We start from the raw sequence: 14071 nt of genomic DNA on the forward strand, positions 1-14071 counted from the left end.
CATCTTTGGGTAATCTCCAGCCCACCCCTGCCTCAGTTTCCCCATCCTGAATGGTGATGGGTGTTTAAAGGTGCCTCAGCAGCAAAGACCTCTCAGCCCTGGGGGTTCTGCTTTCCTCCAGGAGGTGCTGGGAAGATGAGTCACTCTCTCTGCCTTCCACCCACATCCTGGGTTCCTGAGGAGAGAAGCAGCTTCCTGACCCTGTGGGCTTGAATTGGGTCTGCAGGAACACCCTGACTCATGCCATGTCCACACTGTGGGTGCCCTATGGCCCGCCCGCCCCCTGCCTCCTCCAGGTGGGGCACCTAGTGTAGGGGAAGGTCTTTGGTCCCCAGTTGGGGGAAGGGTGTCACCCAGCGCCCCTCAAAAAAAAAAAAAAAGACCAAAAAAAGGACATGGCAGCTTCCAGTTTACCTTGTTCTTCCCTGGAGCTGTCCAGACAATTAAAATGTTTGTTCTGGCTTTAAAATTCTGTTCATATGTTGCCTTTATATTGGGCCATTTCAGTTTCTGGCACTGTTAATTGAAGGAAAATCCAAATTATGAAACTATCAGCAAGTGAACCAGGCTACCCAGGAAGCAGACAGGCAGGGATGGCTCCAGACTGGAGCCCTGGCAGCAGGAGGCGGGGATCCTCATTCAGGAGCAGCCAGGTGCGGGGTCTGTGGTGGGCACAGGGTGCTTAATAAAGAGCCCAGTCTGTGGCCTCAGGGGCTCACCTTCGGAACCTGAGCACAGAGCGGTCTTAGTGTCAGGGGGCTGAATGGCTGAGGAGCCATTGTTGCTGCCTTGGGAAGGGAAAGGCAACAGCTGTCTCTGTGAGTACGACGTTTGGGCTGTTCTTGAAGGATGAGCAGGAGTTTGCCAGAGAGGAAGGGCATTCTAGCAGAGGGAACAGCTTGTGCAAATGCACAGAGCTGTGTCTGGCCTGGGTGTTTTTAGAGAACAGGGTCTCTCCCTGGAGGGTTTGATGAGAGGAGGGACTGGTACTACCTTCCCCCCGATGCCTTGTATGCTGTACCTCCAAATGCCACGTGCCAGGCATTATAAGAATTTGGGGTATAGACAGGGGGCACAAGCCCTGTTTCCTCAAGGAGTGTTTATCAGTCAGGATAGGCCAGGTTAAGCTACAATAACAAGCAACCCTGAGAGCTATGCAACAAAGATTCATAGCTCATTCAGAGTCCACTCTGGAGCTGGGCGACCCTCGAGGGCTGGTGTCATCCCTGTTGTCGCTCAGCGCTGGTCTTCTGTTCCATGTTCTTAACCTTGGCACTGTGGACAGTTCAGGCCAGATAGTTCTTTGTTTTAGGGGGCTGTCCTATTCATGGTAGTGCCTTTACCTTCTGGATGCCAGTAGAACTTGTGTAGTTATGACAATAAAAAATGTCTTCAGGTGTTACTAAATGTTCCCTGGGGGCAAAATTGCCCTGGTTGAGAACAACCACTGCTAGCTGAAGGTCTTCTTAATAGTTCCTGTCTGGCTTCATTGCCACCCAGCCAGGTTTCTTTCCAGGAACCTGGGCTGGCTTGGGGAGTCATCTGCGTCCTCATGCTCCCGCAGTCGCTGACGTCCAGGAGGACTGGCACTGGCAGTTGAATGTTTCTACTTGGATGTGACATTGGCCAAAGCAAGTCACATAGCTCTGCCTAACTGGGGGTGGGGCTGTCCAGGGGAATGCCCAGGAGGAAGAGACCTGCCAGTATGGGTGATCACCGCTAATGTCTGCCATGGAACGTTTAGCTAGGCCGCCTTTATATCTGTGCTCAGTGCTGGGGTGCTGCTGGGGCTCTGAGGGTAGGGTGACCCGAGGGGTGTGGGCTAGGTGGTGATGCTGGGGTGGCATCGGAGGCAGCGGGCACAGGATGTTCCTCTGCACACACGGGTGAGAGAAGAGGCCCAGCCACCTATTCAGGGAACCCTGAGTCCTTTGCAGGGCAGGGAGAGGCGGGAGGAGGCTGCCTGCAGGCCTTGTGGGTGCTAAAGGGACTTTGTATTGGGGCTTCTGAAATCTGGGGATTACCAAAGTGTGCTCTAGACAGCTTGGATGAGAGTGCCTGCTTACCACGGGCATAATTACATACTTCGCCTCTAAGTGGATTTTAGCTCCGGGTGCAGGTGCAGCTGCTTTGGGTCGATTCCCTCTACTGTGACATTGTTCCTTGGAGGCCTGCCCTGGCCTCCCTCCGCAGCTGGGTGATCCTGCAGGCCAGGCCCCCTTTCAGTGGTGGATGCCTCTGCCCTTGGCTGTGCTAGGGTGGGGGGCAAGTTGCTGTGGCCTTGCATATTGTGGGAAAGCCATTCTTGATGAGGGGCCCTGTTTTTATAAACTTCTCTCTTCTTTGGTCTCTGCTCTGCCGTCTCTGAGCTCCTGGAATCTCCCAGCTGTCCTTGGACTGTCCCTTCTTGTGGGTCAGAGGGAACCTCTGTGTCCAGGCTTGCCTCTCTGTCCCCTGCTGATTCACTATTTCACGTGCTTCACTTGCCTATAGCCCTCGGGTCTCATACCTGCCCAGGAAGATCCTGTTGGACTGGAAAGGTCATACCCATTTAACAGATGTGCAAGCTGAGACCCAGGGTGGCTCAGCAACACATCCTGTGCCTGCTGCTGGTTTTCACAGGGCCCTGCAGGCCTGCTGCTTGATGGAGGTCATAGTCCCAAGGTGTCTAGTGATAACCTTCCTGATGTCACATCCAGTGGCCTGCACCTCAGGCCTTCCACGGCCTTGTGGCTTGGACTCGTGGATGCTTCTCCTGCTGATGGTCCTGCCTCCCTGGCTTCTGGGGAGCTCTTTCCTCCTCCTGCTTTGGGTCCTGTTCATCAGCTCCTCTCTCATCTCCTCTCCCTCCATGCTGGTCACCCAGGATCATTTCTGTCATCTTCAGGAGGTGGTGGCTGCCGTCACTTACTGAGGACCTGCTGTAGTAAGCGGGACGGTGGCCAGTGACAGAAACCCAGTGTAAACTAGCTTCAGCAAAACTCCGCAGCTGGAAGTCCTGAGAAGATGAGCTGCAGACCAGCTGGATCAGGGCCTTGACCTCTAGCAGAGAACGCTGGCCTTTCCTCCTGGCGTGACCTCGAGAGTCTGGGCACACGGGCAGCGGTGGCCATGCCCTTTGTGCTGCTGACAGCCCCCCAGGACCCATCCTGGGAAGGATCAGGGCTGGCCTGGCTCAGTCCCATGCCCATCCTATAACTATGTGAGGTGCCAGGCCGCATACCAGGCCCTGCAGAGGGCAGGGCCCTTTAGTTTGCCCATCAGAACCATGAGGGACAGAGGAGAGCAGTTCCTCAGGCAGGAAGGTGGGCAGAGCAAGTCACAGAATCCCAGTGTGGGCCCAGCTGCCCTGTGGGCTGGGTTCCAGGATCCTTCTCATTTGACAGATGAGGAAACTGAGGCACAGGGTACAGTTGGGTCTGGTTCCATGCTCTTCTTTGGAGCCATACCCCACCTCTTCCATTTCAATTAGTTCCCGAATTGTCTGCTCAGCTCAGTCCTGGGCTTCTAACCACCTCCCGGCACCACCGTGGTAGAAAAAATGGAAACTTGACCGGCTTCTTGTGAGATGCACTTTCCTCTCCTTCCCTGGTGCTGGTGTGTAGTCTCCACCAGTGTCCAGAGTGTGAGCATCACAGCCATTTCTGGTTCTTTTGTGCCCTTTACTCCTGACCCCAAGACCTGGAAGGGCTGCCCTGGAATGACCACCTTACCCGCTCCTTCCTTGGGCAAATCTGGTCCTGCTACCAGCTACTTGAGGAGTTGTTCCCAGTGGACTAGCAGCCGTTCCCATACCTGGCTGCTCCCGAGCAATACCTGGGTGCTCAGCAAACCCAGCCCTGGCCCTGCCTCTAGACCTCCGAAATCAGTATTCAGGACTGGACCTCAAGTTAGTATTTTTGACAAGCTACAGTGGTGATTATTAGTCATCTGCCCTGACATTTGGGGCCCAGCATCTTCTATCCCACTTCTCATTGTCCTGCCTGCCCTCCCTGTGGGTGTTATGCTCCCACACACCCAGGAATCTTTTGGGAAGTGGGGACTCCTTATGTTATTCATCTTAAACGTCTCCTCCCCATTTTGTATCTAGTTTCCCTTCAGTTTTTGTTCAAAGGGCAAATGCTGCCTCCTTCGTGAAGCCTTCTCTGATTGTTCTCCCTGCTTTCCTGAAAGGATTGTTTTGTAAATGAGTATTTTATATTCTTCGTGGCTGTGCTCTTCTTGGACTTGCAGGGGGTGGTGGCCCTTTGGCAAAATGTATCCTCTCTTTGGTGGTTATCCAGTTTTAGGAAAAACAGGTTTATATTACGAGTTGTGGGGTAGACCTCTGTCCTAAACTTATTAATGCAATATTTATCTAGAAAACGAGAGTTTTAGAGCCTGTGAAATTATTCCCCAGGTACAGGTTCTACATACAGTTCTTCAATTATTTAACTTTAACTTTTATTTTCACTTTTCCTGTTATTTTGGGAGTAATATTGTAGAAAACTAGAAAATACGAGAAAGCATAAGGGAAAACACACACACATCACTTGACCACCGCAGCCACAGTTGACGCTGCAGCGTGTTCCCTCTGGTCTGTTTTCCAGGTGCCGCGTCTTTCTTTAAGTGGGCTTAGAATCTGAATCGAGTGTTAGCACACGTAGTCTGATGGCCCCAGAATGAGTGTGACTTCAGCTGCTCTTTGAGAAATTGGAAGCTCTCCTAGATAAATCCTCAGCTCTAGCCTTCACTTGTTCAGTCAATTCATTGATTTGTGTCATTAGGCATCTGCTTTATGCCAGGCCCCGGGAAGGCTGGCAGCTAGAGCCTCTACCTGTCACTTAAAAGTTATTTGCTAATTCAAAAAGTTATTTCTCTAATTTTTGAGATTATATTAGAGGCATATGGCACAAAATTCAAGATATGCATGAGAGCACAGTGAAAAGGAAGTCTCCCTCCCCCCGTCCACTCTTGCCCTTGACCAGAGGCCGCCCTGCGACTGTTTTCTTGCACTTTCAGATTCGCTCTGTGTACTGGACGTTGTGCTAACGCACAGAATGCCTGCTGCGCTCGCTCAGGCTTCACGCGTCGCTTTCACACAGCAACTTCTCAGGGTAGTTAATGCCTTAGTGCGCCTGGAGCACGGCCTCATTCTTTTTAATGGCTGCCTAGTATTCCTCGGTGTGTGTGCCCCTGTGGGGGAAGGGTTAGGTCACAGGCAGTGTGGCAGTTGACAGCCACAGCCTAAAACACTTCACACGTATTTGCATGTCTGTGGGGTGGGGTCTGGAATTGGGGTTTCCATGAGGAGCAATTAATCTCTTGACAGCCAGTTCTCTGGTTTCTCCCCCCTCCCCCCCTCTTTGGTGTTGCTATTCAGCTTCTGGACTTTCGGGTCAGGGCTGGATTTCAGGAGCCTGCTCCTTGGAAAATGAAGGTTGTAGGTACCTCTGTCTTGCAGGAGTTCCTCCCAACGAAGAAGGGGGCCTGAGCCTGGCAAGTTTACATTGTATTTTCCTGAGTGGGTTGCGGGGCTGTGCATGGGATCCCACTGGGGAAGGGAAGGTGCTTTTCACTTGCTCCCTCCTAGTCTCCCCATCACACCATGGCCCTGGAGTACGCAGACCAGGCTTGCCCTTCTTGGGACCTCTCAGTGTGCTCATCCGAGTGATGGGCCATCAGTGCCTCTCCCTCGTTGCTGTGGGGGGCATCAGTGAGGGCACCTTAGCTCCCGCACCGTTGAGGGTCTAGTGCACAGGGTGGGGCCTGGACTGAAAGGGGAGCTCAGCTCCCTCTTTTTTTGCCAGAGTTGCTATTTCACCTGTTCTTGGAGCTCTGAGCTGCGGAGGAACTGTGTCCTCTCCTGGGAGCTCTACCCCACTTAAGGTTTTTAGCGTGTCTGTCCTTGGCGTTACTTTGTTTCTTTTATGTTCCGGGTTCCATCTGTTTTCAAAGTTAGAGGCCTGTTTGTTTGTAGGACTGGGGGAGGAAGAGCTGCCTGGGATGATGTCACAGATGGACAGAGTGGAAATGACCATAAATGACTGTAAGCTTCATAAGGAGAATGACAGGCACAGGATAATCTGGATGCCACGAGGATTAACTCAGAGGGAGAGACTCAGGCCCTGGCGCACACCGGGGGAAACCCTGCACCTGGCGTGGGTCACGTACACATGCCCTCTGGCTCTTCAGTCTTGTCTTTCCTATTGTGCGGTCCCAGTCTTGTCATTTGGAGCTTTCCTGGGGACTTCTCCCTCAGCTGTTTAAAATTTCTGTACAGAGCAGGGGCAAGGGTGAAGTGGTACATTGAGCCCAACCTGTCTAGTTACAGTGGTGTGCTGGGTGACAGTGGCAGTTTCCTGTCACTGATCTTCATGCTGGGCCAGGACAACCTAGGAACAAGGCAGGGCTCAGGAGTGGTGTTGGTCATGAGCTGATGACAGGGCATGGCACAGGTTCCTGGTGGTGCTGGCTGTCCCCCTGCTGGGGGCTCTGGTGGCCCTGGGCTATGCTGTTGTGTCCAGTTTGTCCCCTCATGGAATTATGGAAGCAGAAGGATATTGGCCACATTCCTTCCAGAACTGCAGAGAATCTGCATGATGGTATGGACCCTTGGATCAACCTTGTGGTTTTCAAATTGGGTTCCTCGGGGCTGGGGGTTCTGTGGAGGTGTTGCGGTCAAGGGGCAGGTGGCTGGCACATCCTGCATTGTGACCTGGTGAGCCCTCTCTGCCCAGTCTTGCTGTTTCATGCAGTGGCTTCCTTGTGAGGTTCCTCTCCTGACTGGGCTCTTGGAAGGCTCTGGGAAACACTCATTGAATGAGCTAATCAACAAATGTAAGATTGGTAGGTGTCCCCTCAGTTGTGCTGTGTGAGGTGATGGTGCCTGCTCGCTGTTTCCCAAGGAGGACTCCCTGGGGACATTGGGCTGGCTCCTCTCTTAGACTGTGAGCCCCTCCAGGGCCCGAGCCATGACTGTTGCATTTGCTGTGCCCCCTGAGTGTCGGGCTGGGCTGGGCACAGGAACTGAGCTATGGTTTACATACCTAGGTTTACGGAGCGTCTGTATGCCATGTGGTCACCATGGCTGGGCACAGGGCACACACAGTCACTGAATCTGCCACGGTCCCTGCTCCAAGGAAGGAATGTGGGCGAGTCAGCTCAGTTTCTGATCTCTCCTGGTCATAGCCTGAGTGTCTGTGGGAGGCCCAGTCTTTTTCTCAGGAAATTGCATGTGGGCACAGTGGTTGGCATGCCATCTATGGTCCAAATAGACCCCTGTGCCTTCTCCAGCACTCCCCCTGAGTGACAGCCTATGAGTACTCTGGAACGGCGGGCCTGGATAGTGTACCCTGAGTTCTCAGGAGCGTTCTGGCTCTGTGTGGATGGGGTAAAGGCATGGTGGGTGAGGGCTGGCTTCCTGGGGCATTTCTGTCTGAGCTGAACCCTGAAGTCTGAGGTGGAAGTGGGGACAAAGGCTGGGAGATGTGGCCCAGCCCTGTAACCCTGTGTGCCTGGAATCCTTGCAGTGGGGTGGGGAGCTCAAGGTGAGCCAACAGAGAGCCTTGTGTGCTCTGTGGAGAACCCCCCTCCCCCCAGGCTCTGTAATGGGGCCAGGTGAGTCAGGGCACTGGTATTGGAGACCAGTGGCCATGGGATTGTGGTGGAGAGAGAGGGAGACAAGGCCCAGGCTTGGGGGATATTGGTGAGGCCGAGATGATTGAACCAGGGCCCGAGGGTGGGCAGGGTGTCGGTGGGGGCCAGAGATGGCCAGGAGTGGACAAGCAGCTGGGGAGGACTGAAGGTTTTGGGGGACTCCTGCATGAGGGAGAGTGGATGGCTGGAGTGTGATAGGCCGGGGCAAACCTAGGAGGCCAGACTAAGTGTGTCACCAGCCCTGGGCTGTGAATATGGCTTTGGGTAGGCTCTTGGGTAGCCCAGGTGGGAGCTGCATTGACAGAGGCCTGGCCCAGGGAGATGGCTGGCTGCGAGGAAAGCAAATTGGGGTCTCTGTAGGACTCTGGCAGTCCTTCTGGGGAACCGGCTCTCTCTTTCTCCTGAAGGCGGCTTCGAGGACGGGCTGGGAGCTCATAGACCTTCCCCTGGAAGGCGAGGCCATTCTGGGGAGCATAGCCCCAGAGGTGCAGCCGCCGGCTCTCCTTCCCTCCTGCCTTCCGCTGGCTGTAGAGAACATTTTGGAAGGATGCTTCCTGCCTGCAAAGTAACCTTTGTTTTCTTTGTTTTTCTCCACAGGAAGCGAGGGATAGAAGTCGTGCAGGTGAGTATAGACAGACCTCACCTTCACCATCTTCCAGGCCAGCGGCCTTTCAGCACTCACCTGCCCTCTCTCCCTGTATCTGGGGTTGGCCTCTTCATGTGTATCGGGTCTGGAACCTCTGTGATTCCCTCCCAGGCAGGGCATGGGTCAGGGCTGGTGGTCTCTCAGGTTTGTGGAGTTGCTGTGGCTTTGTCCATGGAAGGAGCTGGCTGGGGGAGAGGTGGGGCTCTTGGTGGGGGTGAGGGTGGTCAGGGTGAGGGGGGTATAGCCACCCAGCCAGATGCCCATGGTCCTGATGCCCCCACAGTTTGTCTGTGCCCGTCCTTAGACTCTGCTGAGGGAGCATGAGCCCCCCGCCCCTGTCTGGGTTGTTGAGCCCTCAGAGGGTGAACTCTCTTCTATGTCAGATCTTCTTGTGAGTGGTGTCATCTCCAAGACCACTCCTGTCCCCCAACCCCCCAAGTCAGGGTATGCACTTTCCCCCATGTCACCCATACCTGACCCTCCCTATGGGCCCCTGGCTCCTGGGTGGGCTGAGTCAGTGGGGGGCTCCTGACCCCCATGTTGCCTCACCCTGGGATGGACTTGGGTCAGGTCCTCGTTGGCTAGAGAATGAAGGAAGGAGGGAAGGAGGAGGAAGGAAGGATGGACAAAGAGAAGCTCTCCTAGAGTTTGGAGCTGGCTCTGTGGCCCTGAAATAAGAGGGGTGGAGAGGGGGTGGCTGGTGGAGAGGGGCGACCTGTCTAGCTGCCTTGGTGAGGTGCTGCTGAATTCTTCCCTCTGGCCTCCCTTTTCTGCTTGTGGATTGAATTTGTCATCCAGAGGCTAAGGTTTGTTTTGTGGGAGGAGGCAATTCCTGGAAGCCTCATCTCATCAGCTCTAGCGTTTCCCTCCAGGCTCATCTTGTCTGCAAAGGTGCGCGATCTGCACTGAGGTTTTCTGTGGCCTTTAATTTCTCCAAACATCAAAAGGGGGAGTCAGAATTGAGGAATGGCCAAGAAGTTTGCCTTCAGGGCATTTCTGATTGATTGGCAGTGGGTACCAGGAGGATTCTAAATCCGTGAATGGCTGAGGGCAGGGATCGATTGATAGTGCCTGCAGGGGAGGGGGTGGGTCCTTCACTGGGCAGAGGGGATACAGTTGTAAGTTTGTCATTCTGGGCCAGATGTTTGAGATGGTTCCTGCTCCAGGATGCTTTGGCTTGTTTTGTCTCTTAGTCCTTTCTGATGGTTACCTTGGAGTCCCTGATTCCTTTGCAGATGTGCTGTACCACCACCCAGGCCTGGACCCATAGTTGGAACTTAGTATGCAAATGACCAAGTGCTTCCTTGAGGTTAGCTCAGCTCCAGCCTCTTTGTCAGGGTCCCTGAGGAAATTTCTGTTGGGAGCTGTTTTTATTTCTTACTTTAAAAAATAAATAAATAAATAAATATATATATATATAAATATAAATATATATATATAAATATACATGTATATAAATATATATATATTTTGTATTGATTTCAGAGAGAGGAGGGGAGAGGGAGATAGAGAGAAACATCAAAGATGAGAGAGAGTCATTGTTCGGCTGCCTCCTGCACGTCCCCCACTGGGGATTGTGCCCACAACCTGGGCATGTGCCCTGACTGGGAATTGAGCCTGGATCTACTGAATTAAGTCGATGCTTCACCGCTGAGCCATGCTGGCCGGGACAAGGGAGTTGTTTTTAGAGGAAGTGACTTTATGTGTTCATCAACGAACACGCTGCTTAAAAGGGGAAGAAATGTGCCCTTCCCCCTATACCTGATTCCTGTTCACGCAGATCTCGGACTGGGACACAGTGGGATGCCACCCCCACCACGGGAGGAGGGGGCTTGGAGCTTCAGGGTGTGAGGGACAACCCAGGGGTCAGCGTGTTTGATTTACATGGCTTCCCCAGGAAGGTTTAGACTAAAACCTTTAATCCACTTAGTCTGTGGCTGAAACTGGAGACTGGAACCATTGTTTGAGAATGTACCAGGCAGAAAGTTATGAAATCTTTTTTGATGTATCTGCTGTTGTTCACTTTGGTGATGCCTTGGGAAGGAAGTGGTGGTTGGGGACCAGAATGAAGCCAAACTGAATGCTCTCCATACAGGCATCTAAAAATAAAACCTACCGTGACGCCTCTCTGTTCACCTCCTCTTGGCATCCCCGAGTGTTTGGAGAACTTGAAATTTTAAGACACAGAGAAAGGCTCTTTGCAAAAATTGGAAGTGAATCCACTTAGCTGGTTTTTCAAAATCAGCCAAGCTTCTGTGCACTAGATCCTCAGGCTGGTGGCTGCTGGGGATGAGCATCTGGCCAGTCACTAGGTGTCAGTGATTGAAGAGGGGATGGTGTGCATGCCACCTGCTACCAGCCAGTATTTCCTATGTCAGGTGCCCTGATGGGCAGGCTCCCTAGTTTTGTGCAGCCACCTGGTGATGTGGGTGGTGAGTTTCGTGTCTGTTCTAGAGATGAGGAAACTGAGGCACAGATGTGACTTCTCTTGAGGGACTCAGCTGGTAAGTCGTTAGAGTTGGGATTTGAATGCTGGTCTGTCTCCAAAGCCTTCATGGTCATGGACAGCTCCACTTACTAAATGCTTACAGGCTGTTATTACCTGGGGGTTGGCTACTGTTGTAAAAAGGATGTTGGGGTCTGTGGTCAGAAATGAAGACTGAAATGCTGGTTAGATCTGCAGTGTTTGTCCATGTCATGGGAGTAATTTCTCTACCTGCTATTGAATGGCAGTAGCGACAATGAGTGTTTTACATTTATTGGGTACTTTGGGGTGCCAGGCATTGATGGCATTTACTTAAAAGAAGCATGTGTGTGTAGGCTCTCCAAGGTGGCAGTGGGAGTGCATTTAAGAAATCATTTTTGGCCCGGCCGGGCGTGGCTCAGCGCTTGAGCATCACCTAGGATCCAGGTGATGGGGGTTCAATTCCCGGTCAGGGCACATGCCCGGGTTGCGGGCTAGACAGCCAATCAATGACTCTCTCATCTTTGATGTTTCTATCTCTCTCTCTCTCCCCCTCCTTTCCTCTCTCTGAAATCAATAAAAGGTACATATATATATTTAAAGAAATCAATTTTGCAGCTCCTCAGTCTCCTTGTGCTCATTCCCACAGCTGACCTTCTGGGGAAGGAACTTGAACTGTCCTTCCCAGATGCCCCTTTCACATTGGCCCCCCTGCCATCTCCACAGAGGCAGAGCACCAAGTGGTGGGGGGAGTAAGATGCCTGGGTTCACCGGTTCTGGCAGTGTGACCTTAGGCCTGTTGTCTAACTGCTCTCTGCACCTCAGTCTGCCCATCTGTAAAACGGGAATAATAATGGTACCTGTCCCCTAGGATCGTTGTTAGGACTAGTGGAATTAATTCGGGTAAAGCAGCAGTACGGGTGTTTGGCCCACGGGAAGCAGGCTTTCTAGAGGAGAACCTTGCCCTCTCATTATCAGGTGTGAATCTGGCTTGTGACAAGGGGATAAACCCTTTGGGTGTCACATAGCTTGTTGTGATCCTGGGGCAAGGGAGGGACTTCCAGTTCTTTGCTTGCAGTGAAACTGAAAGAGGACTTGATTGAGTTGTCAGCTGATAGAACATTAATAATGACTTTTGATAATAAATTACTGTAATTCTTGGCATGTAATTCTGAAGGAAGTCAGAATATGCTGTGGTAAATGTCTTTCCATTTCATCTTATTTATTTGAATGAGTGGTCTCAGCACTTAGAGCTATAAGAATTGAAAAATGGAGCTAGGATTGATAATAAACAGTCTTTTTCTAGCAATAGATATATCTGTCTGTGGATGCAGGAAGCAGTTAAAAAATTTCCATTCATTTCTTCTGAAATGTATTTCAGACAAGGTTTATTTTTTTGTACGTATTACTTATATAAATTTGTAATATATTTCTGTTGTATTAATTATATACTATTAGCAATTGTGATAATAAGTCTGTCCTGAAGAAAATTTTGACATTTAGAGCTTTATGGTCACATGAAATTAAAAAACTTAAAATTTATATACTTTTTTTTTGCCTAGTAGTAAAGGGCCTTCAAACATAAAACACACTGAGTGGAAACGTCTCTGAGGGGTGCGGGTTGGAAACTGGAGGAGGCAAAGGGAACGTCGCCAGATTTCCAGGTGTTTAAGAGGCTGGTTCTGTAATTTTAAGATGGATGGTGGTTGCTCTCAAATCGCTATGATATTTAGATTCCACTGGATCCATTTAAAAGAGAAACAGTAACAGTTTTATTTTGAAATGTTAATATTTACAGTATCTTGGAAATTACATCCTTTACAAGTATTTAAACTTATGATGAGAAATTTTAGACGTCAACTTGAAAATGTGCAAATAGAAACATGCTTTTAAACAGTTATTTTGGGGGGTTGGTTTGAAGGCCACTACTTTCCCACATCGCCCTGTTTACTTCTCAAAATCAGGCCCAGAGGCAGGTACTGCTGGGCTTTCAGGACATTATGCAGAGGCTCCACCGGGGCTGGGTCACTCTGACTCTGGGGCCTGGGTGTCTACTGGGAACCAGACAGGCCTTGGCAACGGGCTTGTCTGCAGGCTGCTGGCCTCCCTAACCTGGGTCTGTTAGGCCAAGTGATGCTTGAAAACTAGCATAACTGGCTGTTCTCTGCTCACACAGTGTGAGGAGCCCCAGGTGAGACTGAGGCTGGGAGGGCCAGGAGCAGGGGAAGTCCTGCTCTGTGCTAGTGCTGGGGCTCAGGCAAGAGCACAGGAGAGTGGAGGAAGTTCTGTGGGACAAGATGTCCCTCACCCCCATGTCCTGAGGGGCTGCCTGTCGGGACAGTGATGGTTGCAGGTACTCTGCCTCGGTTTCCTCCTCTGTACTATTGTAATGAGGATGCTGGCTACACCGGTCCCCCTGACTGCGTATTTCAGGTGTTAACAGTTGGCCTCTCTCAGCCTTTGGGGCGAGGGCCCCTCTTGGCTGCAGGTGTGGATTGAGCAGGCTGGGCTCTCCTTGCAGTGACATTCAGCAGTCTTTCCTGGGTGCCTGCTGTATACCTACTGCCTGCCCACCCCACCTCCTGCCCCAGCATGCTCTTTCCCCAGGTGTTTTCAAAGTGCAGGGAGAGGAAATGACTCTTAGCATGTGAGGGGTTGGTGTTTTATTTTAAAATGCAAATGAGCAAGCTGTAAGTGTGAGAAGTACTGTCACTGATTATAGATTTGCTGTCCTTCCAAACTCCCTGAGAATTCAGACATCGTGAAACCCGTCTTTGGAGCAGCCTCTGTTTCTGTGGCGGGTGAGGAAGCCTGTTTCCCCAGCGTGCCAGAGCATGCAGGCGGACAGTGGGCCCTGCTCCCGGTCTCTCCAGGTTGTTGCTTGCTTGAGATGTTGGGGTTCTTTGTCGCTGTGTTTGCCCCCTTTCTGCACAAACTATTCAGGAAAGGGAGTTGGGTGGTGGGTGATCAGACAGGAGAGGAAACACCAAGAAAGAGGAGACAGAGTCTGGGAGCAGGTCATGGGCCCAGGGCTGATGGACTGGGTGCTGAGCATCTGGAGCTAGAGATGCAGTGATGACTGCCCTGGCTCGTGGGCACGCCCGGAGGGCTGGGAGGGCTTGCCTGTGTGGAGGTAGGGGCCTGCGAGGACGTGGGGGCCAGCATTTAAAGGGGAGAGTGGGCCCTAGCTGGTTTGGCTCAGTGGTTAGAGTGTCAGCCTGTGGATTGAAGGGTCCTGGGTTTGATTCCGGCCAAGGGCATTTACCTCTGTTGCAGGCTCGATCCCTGGTTGGGGTGTGTGCAGGAGGCAACCAATCGATGTC

The 14071-nt window shown here is 51.8% G+C and overlaps 1 protein-coding gene across 3 annotated transcripts in view; it reads left to right on the forward strand.

Annotated features, from left to right (window-relative positions):
• The window catches only part of ITPK1 (inositol-tetrakisphosphate 1-kinase), a 142314-nt gene that overhangs the window by 25378 nt on the left and 102865 nt on the right, over positions 1-14071 (forward strand). For 2 of the 3 annotated variants that reach the window (XM_087818505.1, XM_087818506.1), the window contains exon 2: positions 8236-8260. The exons of the other annotated variant lie outside the window; for it this stretch is intronic. In XM_087818505.1, the coding sequence (XP_087674631.1) occupies positions 8236-8260 (25 nt within the window). The remainder of the gene's footprint in view (positions 1-8235; positions 8261-14071) is intronic. 3 annotated transcript variants of the gene reach the window in all.

Source organism: Miniopterus natalensis, chromosome 1, assembly GCF_054644295.1.
Source record: "Miniopterus natalensis isolate mMinNat1 chromosome 1, mMinNat1.hap1, whole genome shotgun sequence".
In the NCBI taxonomy this organism is placed as follows: domain Eukaryota; kingdom Metazoa; phylum Chordata; class Mammalia; order Chiroptera; family Miniopteridae; genus Miniopterus; species Miniopterus natalensis.